The 8,497-nt window shown below is 40.6% G+C and overlaps 1 protein-coding gene across 2 annotated transcripts in view; it reads left to right on the forward strand.

Moving 5' to 3' along the window:
- The window catches only part of nup210 (nucleoporin 210), a 28,077-nt gene extending 25,478 nt beyond the window's left edge, over positions 1 to 2,599 (forward strand). For both annotated transcript variants that reach the window (XM_069140676.1, XM_069140679.1), the window contains exon 40: positions 1,325 to 2,599. In XM_069140676.1, coding sequence (XP_068996777.1) covers positions 1,325 to 1,422 — 98 coding nt within the window. In that variant the 3' untranslated portion in view covers positions 1,423 to 2,599. The remainder of the gene's footprint in view (positions 1 to 1,324) is intronic.
- Positions 2,600 to 8,497: the final 5,898 nt, after the last annotated feature.

Consider the following 8,497-nt stretch of genomic DNA (forward strand, 5'->3'; position numbering starts at 1 on the left):
TATTTGTATACTATAATTTCTATTGTTACATATTACTAGACTGACTGGTAAACTGTGTGGGACTTGGTACTTAGCTGTTATAACTCCTACATAAGAGGTCAGGGAATGCCTTGTGTCTGTAGGTATTGGTAACAATATCTGTTACAAATCTGTGTGGAGAAAAATGACATGCGGAGTTCCCCAAGGCTCAATTGTGGGTCCTCTTCTGTTCAACATCTATTTGCACCCTCTAGTTCAGATTCTGGAAAACAACAAAATTGTTACCATAATTATGCAGAAGACACACACATTTGCATAACCATATCACCAGGGGACTATGATCCCACAGAAACTGAGTGAGGGGATTGAACAAATCTTCTTCAATTAAACAGATATAAAACTGAAGTTATTGGTTTTAGAGGCAAGGAAGAACGATTAAAAGTCAGCGCTTGGCTAAATCTTTTTAGCTAAAAATCAAGTTATAAATCTAGGTCTAGTCATGGAATCAGACCTGAATTTTAATAGCCACATAAAGATATTTACAAAGTCATCCTATTGTCACCTAAGAACATATCAAAGATTGAAGGATTTATAGCTCAGCAGGATTTGGAAAAACTTGTCCATGTGTTTATCTACAGTCAATGAGACGGCTATAATAGCATGTCTACGACTACAGCTGATGAAGGACACAGCTCGAGTCCTCACTAAGAGGAAAAAAAATGGATTATATCACTCCAGTTCTCAACTTTATACACTGGCTTCCTGTCTGTCAAATAATTGATGTCAAAATACTGCTGTTAGTTTATAGAGCACTGAATGGTTTACGGCCAAAATACATTATCGATCTGCCACTGCATTATAAACCATCCAGACCCCTCAAGTTATCTGTGACAGGTCTGCTTTCCATCTTCAGACTCAAAACTAAACATTGTGAGGTAGCGTTCAGATTTTATGCTCCGCATGTCAAGAACAAACTTGCAGGTGTGCTGCAACTCCGTTCTTATACATCAACGCTGACGACTGTTCTGTTTGCTGCAGCCTTTTATTAATTCAAATGATTGCTCATTTCTTACACGGCACTGCAACTTTTACTCTTGTATTTTTATTATTCTGTTTTACTGTTTACCTCTTTTGATCTTAATGATTTTTATCTTTTGCCTTTTATCGCATTTAGATTTTGCAAAGCACTTTGGATTACCTGTTTGTTGAAATTGCCTTCTAGCAATCGAACCGCAACACTTATTTCTTGTTTATAATATTTTCTCTCACAAAATGACGGCTTCGTTTCACTGTGGATTCTTTCCTGAATTTGTATAATATTTTGGCTCTTTTTTTTTTCTTTCAGGTTTAAACTTGCCTAATTCCTTCAACCACACGATACCCAGGATCGACCCAAAAGGCAGCCCCAGGTCGCGTCTGTATTCTCCAGACTACAGGTCCTGATGAAGCCCTCTGCTCCGTATCTATTCTTCAGTATTAGAGCACCACAGGCCATTAATGCGTATAGAATGTGCCTCTGTTCCTCAGGATGAATGCTGACAGATGGGACAAAGTCTCTGTTGTATTGTCTTAAAATGTTAAAGGTGCAGATGTGGAAAAGAAACAACCGATCACTTCAAAGGTGATGCAAGATGACAACAGGGCTATTTCCAGTTTTCTTTGTGTATGTTTTTGTTGTGCAAATGTGTGGTGTGTGCGTGTGTGTGTGTATATATATATATGTATATATATGTGTGTACACAACTATATATATACTGTATGTATTTTTGTGTGGTTTGCCATGGAAATAGTTTTTATACAATACCACTCTGTAACTAACTGACATCTTTTGAAGAGTCCTCAAAAACCAAATCACTAGTTTGTGCTTTAAAAAGTTGCTTTTTGTGTTTCCTTGACATTTACTCGTGTGCTTCTTCTCATATTTGACATGTGAAATTTAGTAACTCAGGATGAACCCCTATCTTGCAAGACAGAAAATAAAAGTTGACTTGAAAATATTTATTTTTGTGAGCAGAAAATGCCCTCTTATGTTGTAGCTCGTACGTTTAGGAAAAACTTGTTTTCCACTGAAAGAAACCGTCCTCGTAGTTTATGAATCCTTCAAATGTGTATAATCCAAATTACAGGTCTATTTCTGTTTTGGGCATTTTTTTACGGGAATTAAATTTCCCAGTTATTCAATGTCACTGAGTTTTTGAGCCACAATCCATGCAGCTCCTTTCCTGATTCAATAATGTGAAATAGTTTTACAATGTGAACCTTCCTTCAGTTTTTAGTTCCAGTGTAGCTTCACTTCAAAAGCCATCAAATGTGACCTGATCTCATTTCTGAAAATGTAACACAACTCTTTCAGTTTGTCGTCACGGCACACATTTTCCTTTTGAGAGTTCTGTAGCATTGTTGAATCGCTGGGACTAAAAAGTGTGACTTTGTTTTAAATAACATATTTTTCCATTTGAAGAAAAACATTGACAAGCAATTGTATTTATGTTAGCGATGTTTGTGTTTAAGATTCATGCCTTACAATCACATCTGAGCAGCTTTCAGCACGATACAGACACGAGCCTGTTTGCTTGTGTGAATATGCGCTTTTCTTTGCTAATAAAGTTTTTACAATTTATGTTCCATGTTGGTGTTACAAGAAAATTGTGCATTTGCCTACAATACTATTAGTTTGTTACAGCTTTGATGGATGAATCATTTTACAGAAATCATTTTATCTTTTATAATTTGAAATACAGATGTAGAGCTGGTCTGACTGACAACTAGCAACACTGATTCTCTCACTCACAACACTCAATTTTCTCTATCTCGTATGAATTAATTTTATTCATCAGTGCTGCCTCATTAATGTGGTCGTTTATAGTCCCCCCCCCCTCCCCTACTTGCTTTTCGTTGACATCTTTCTCATCCTTTTCAATGTTGTTAATGTTCCATATTTTCTAAAGTAAGCTCTCGGTGAAGGAGATACTAGTTTAATGAGATTTTCACAAACGGACTGATTGCAGTGGAAGAAAAAAATAATTTTGAGATGATTCTGTAGCACTGGTTGACTTCCCATGCGTCCTAAAGCTCCTCCACAATCTTGCGCATTACACACAAACACAAGGGGATGAGTGAGGGTGTCTGTCTCTCCGGCTCCCTCAGGGTATGTACAGGTCTGCGACCATCGATCAAACATCTCCCCATCAGTGACACTGCTGGGGACTACTGTGGTGGGACCCAGTAAACCAGCTCATTTGTATGCCCTCAGCAGCCCCCAGCATGTCAAGCAACTGCTGCACAATCTCGAGTAGGTGAGCAGACCAGAATGTGCACCACAAAATTATTTATTGATGTAAAGCAGCAGTACAACAGCTAAGCTCTGCAGCTTTCTGATTGGCTCATATGGATTCAAGTGCATTTGCTTTGGATGTTTTATTGTTAAAACATTTACACTTTTCTTTGGTGTGTCTGATTTAGGACTGCAGCTAATTCCACTAGTTAAAAAAAAAAAAAAAGATTATGGCCCAAGCAACAACAACAAAAACGTGTGTGTTTTGGCATGTTGAATCCAAATATGTTTTCAGAATTTCTCTAAAACTATATTTTTTGTTCCAGTATACTCGGGTGGATACAGAAAAAGCAGTACCAAAGAAAGTGCAGCCCCTCCATGTTGGCAGACTATTGCTGGAAACTAAAGAGGGATGTTCCTGAGGTCAAATATCCACAAAAAATCATACAATTATACATTTTAGAGGTAAGTTTGAAGATATTGCAATTTTAGCAGTCCTATTTATGAATAAGCAATTTTCATTCTGTCACATAGACAATACCTGATAGAAAATGTTTTAAACATTCAAGCACAGCATAAAAGGTCTTTCGATTTTAATTTGTGGGCAGATAACAAATAACATTTGTTGCCCAGTGTCAATTCACTACCAAATCATTTCTTTGTATAGTTTGATTAAATACAAAGTCTGTGATGCTCACTACAGTTTCTTCAGGCCCAAGGTGAATGGTTCAAATTGCTTGTTTTATCTGACCATAGATCTAAAACCTATTGAATATTAATAATCAATTTACAAAGATGTATAGGCTACATGAGCAAAGCATAGAATTACATTAAAGCAGCTAAAAAAAAAATTGGGGGGGGGGGGGGGGGGGGAAATGGCAGAAACAGTCAACTGATTATCAACATAACTGCAGATTTTTCGGGGTGATTCATTTATTGATTAGTCAACTAATCAATTCAGCTCCAATGTTATTATTAGGCAAATCACATGGGGGTCCACAGAAATGGTCAGACATAAAGTCCGCAAAATGTGCCCTGCTGCACGTTAAAGGTAATCCTAAGTGGGTCATATGCAGCAGCGACGATAGTCTTTGCATTATTTCCCGCACGGTCCTTATTTCTCAGAGGAGATGTTAGGCAGACAAATCTTTAGCTCATGCCAGAGAGCTGTTTATGAGAAAGCTGCAGGAAGACCAGCTGCGTAGCTCAGGCTACGGCCACAACAGGAGCTCATGGGTATCAAGCTGTTGGCTGGCCAAAGGAAAAGAAAACATGTTAAGCGGAGTGTTGTGTTGTGCACGGAAACTAACCACCGATTGGCTAACTACCTTCATGAGACACTGGTCGTACAGCAGCAGCAGCAGCACACTGGCTTTGATTTACTGTCTGCCTCAGTTAAAATGCAATGAAAATTCAAAAGTGGAAATGACCGCTTTTGAATTACTCCGCTCAACAGACGGATGGCAAGTTTTATTTTCCAATGGAGCAGGGGAGGAGGGAAATAAACTGGACATGTTCTGGACACAGAAATAGTCCAGAATATCTGGAAGCCAATAATCGTCTCTCTCCCGACTCGGGGCAGGTACTCGAACTAATCCGGAAAGGGAGAGCGAGAGAGAGTGAACGAGACCCGTGTAGGCAGGTGAGGGTGTCCCCGTAATTCCCACCCGGGCCGAGACAGAGTCCAAGCTGGTTTAGCGTGCGTCCCCGTGCTGCACACCGGTCAGCGTGGGTTCAGGCGGAACTGCAGCGGCGGCAGACCGGTGGTCTCCGAGGACCAACGCTGAGCGGGTGGGCTGGATAGCTGGTGATCTCCGTGGACCGACGCAGGACAGCGGACCGGGTCAACTGTGTGGCTTCCCGTGGACCGACACAGGACAGACACGCAAGTAGGACGGCGGGCGGGCGGGCGGGCAGAACCAAAATTTCAGAACAACAACTGAACTACAACGTGACACCAGGTGAGACGGTCGGACAGACTGGTGCAGGTGGAGACCGGGGTTCATATACTGCCAGGTGGTGATTACTGGAATGAGAACCAGCTGTGCCAGCTGAATGAGGCGTGGTAGTGAGAGGTGACTGGAGGCTGCAGTGGAATGAATCCACACCCTCCAGACACAGACCAAAACATAGGACACATGACAGACAAAAACCAAACAGGGGAGAAGACAGGAAACATTAAGGAGAAGGGGAGACAGAGGGAACGAAAAACAGAGACAGGTGGAGATCCCGACAGTACAAGTATAGATAGCTCATTAAGGCAGTCATCCATGCTGAAATGACACCCAATTTATTTTCTCTATTAAGGCACACGGGTTGCATAAACCCCACCTGTCAGCCTGTCGAGCCGAAAGCCATCTTGCTGCGTCCTGGGTGAAGGGAAACCGCCACTGTTCCAGATGGCTTACTTTGCTGTCAGTGGAGGGGATCAATGAGGTGGGTACTGAATGAGACCTGACAAGAATGGTAAGGCTGCTCCCGCAGGATCTTCAGGCTGAGGGAGAAGGTCTGCCTGGAAGCCAGTTTCTTTTTGAAGGAAGTCAGAGGTTGATGCTGTGAGCACTGACAGCTTTAGTAATTTATATGATTTGGGCATGATATCATAGCTGTAAATGATATAAATATAATCACTCAGAAAAGAAATATGGCAGTATGAAGAGAAGCGCTACAGTTTAAGTTGCACCATTTATATATAAACTGGCACAAATGTCAATGCAAACTTAATAAAGCTTTCTCTTTATTATTGCTTTTTTTGAACTGTTGCAGAAGAACAACACTCAGGAAACCTCAGAACCTATTTGATTTAAGTATTTATGACTTTAATTATGTATTTTATGAAATATCAAAACACAGTAAATTACTCCGTTGCCTAAAACGCTCCCTCTTGTGTGCCAGTTCAGATCCATCATACAAATGCACATCTTTATGAGATGGTTGTGGGTTCTGCAGAGACATTGGGCATTCTCAATGAAAAAAAAACGTTTTTCCAATGGTGGTTAAATTATTGCAGCCCTCTTCCATCACAGCTGGCAAATGTTTCGTAGCACTGAATGAAAACTGTTTTGGAGTGGCTTTGTTTCAGAGCAAATATATGAGCAATTTTACAAAATGAATATCCCCGAGTGACGCCCGCACTGCCACAGGCTTATCACTGGTCAGCCAAAAGTAAGAATGGAGTGAACCCGAGAGCACAATAATGACAAGGCGCGTGTTTTGAAGTGGTTGATATTCTGTGGTTGCCAGCATTCCACATCCACAACACAAGAGTTCCATTACTTCCAAAACTACCATGAGTTACTGCAAGTTGAATGTATGACTGACAAACTGTGTGGCTTGATATTGCAATTGTGGATGACAAAATATGAAAATGTCAGATTTAGGTTTAGAGCAATATGATTTTATGATGTGATTTTAAAAATGATTTTTTTTTTTTTTTTTTAATCCCGTTTTACTGTTTTTCTTATCTTTCAAACACAGGATCAGTTGGGGAAGAGCATCCCCATCATGGAGGTGGCTCAGTGGCCTGTTGAAATGCGCTTTAATCACTCTAAAAGATGGTTTAAAGTGCATTTTAATGCAGACTTTCCAGCTGATGGATGGATGGATGGAACAAACATTTTTACCTGATGTGCCTTGAAAAAGAAAGCAGTTGTAGGAAATACATCAGTGTTGTCATGCAACACTAAACATGTAATTTAGCTCCTGATAGCTTTGTACTGTTCACACTTCTGGGTGGCAAGTCAAGGCTCTTGCAGCCCTCCTTGGCCTCCTGCCATGCGGATTAGGGCGCCACAGAGAAAAATGTACTCCCATCTGCACTCCATGTCCTGATCTGTCCCACTGCCTATGGTTTGCTGCTGCTCTGCCTGTTATCTCAGATCATCCAGCCTTCAGGTGGTGGTGTACCATGAAGATACAGCCCTCTGTTTCGTGGACAAAGCACTCCTCGTCTCTGTTTACACTGTAACTGCATCCAGGAATGCAGCGTCTCAAATGAGCTTTTGAAAAATTTATCAAAAGAAAATGAGAGAAGGGATGATAGTGTTTTGAGGAGCAGTTTTTTTTTGTTTTTTTTTAAACTACTATTCATGCTGCCTTGATAAAAGAAAAAAGCCAGTAGTGGATGAGCGGTCACGAGCCAATAATTCAAACTGCCATTGCAGGTCTCAGTCATTGATTCGCCTCTCAGTTTCTGTAAAGATGTCTGTAGTATGTCATGCTGCAGGGAATGTTTTTAGCTGGCAGATTGGTTTTCTCTCTTCAATACAGGTTGTAGCTTTGAAGTGTTTTTTTTTTTTTTTTTTGGGGGGGGGGGGGGGGGGGGTTAGTTCACTTCTCAAGTGTCAGAGATCATTGTCAAGCTGAATTCTGTCTTAAGGCAACATCCTCCATCCGCCGTCTGAGGGCATCGATGCCAGAGATGCAAGATGCTCCCCCCCAATGAAACTTAAAGTTGCAGTATGTAAGATTCTAAGTTCCATGTTGTAAGACCACTTTGTAGAAGTGATAGTGAGGCGCTGTAGTGTCCAGGCAGTCGGCCCTCACTATAGCTTTTGGAGTTTGGTCAAACTTTGGTTGTTGGTTAGTAGTTCGATTGTATGGACCCTGTAGTGGATTGACTAAAAAAAACACAGCCAATTTGTTAACCCCATAATTTACATTACAGCTTGCTAAGGCCGATTTTGAGCTAATAGTGGCAAGAAAACAACCAACAACGCCGTTTGGTATGTATTTCACTACGGTTTGCAGTTGCACTAAAGAACAGTTTTAATGTCCAAATCAGGTCAGTCCGCCCGGTTCGTTTGCTACATTAAATTGCTTCAGTTTGGTAGACGGCTGGATTAGAAGATAATTGAACTACAGGAACATAACGTTCTTCTGACTGGTCTAAAACGTATCAACAAAGAGCTAACTTAACATATCAACGCTGTTAATAATGTTATACAAATAGCTGTGTTTGTAAGCTTTTGCTATAGTTAGCATTAATAGCGGTTGCCATTGTAGAAGAAACGTTGCCAGTTCAGCATCAAGCTTCTTCCCTTTACGAGCAGTGAAAAACAACACCAGTGTTAACTTTGTTTTTTTGCCTAAACTTCTGTTGTGTTACTAAAGTTGATGTCAAAACTGCTATTTCTTCACATTCAGTGGATAATATTAGTTAATTTGAACTCAAAATAATTCCTATATTGCTCCTTTAAGCATGAGCCTCCTTGTACATCACAGATCTCTGTAACTTCTGCTCTC

The sequence above is a fragment of the Embiotoca jacksoni genome, unplaced genomic scaffold (genome assembly GCF_022577435.1).
Source record: "Embiotoca jacksoni isolate LCO1_2020_lvr unplaced genomic scaffold, fEmbJac1.0.p SCAF_9, whole genome shotgun sequence".
Classification (NCBI taxonomy): Eukaryota; Metazoa; Chordata; class Actinopteri; family Embiotocidae; genus Embiotoca; species Embiotoca jacksoni.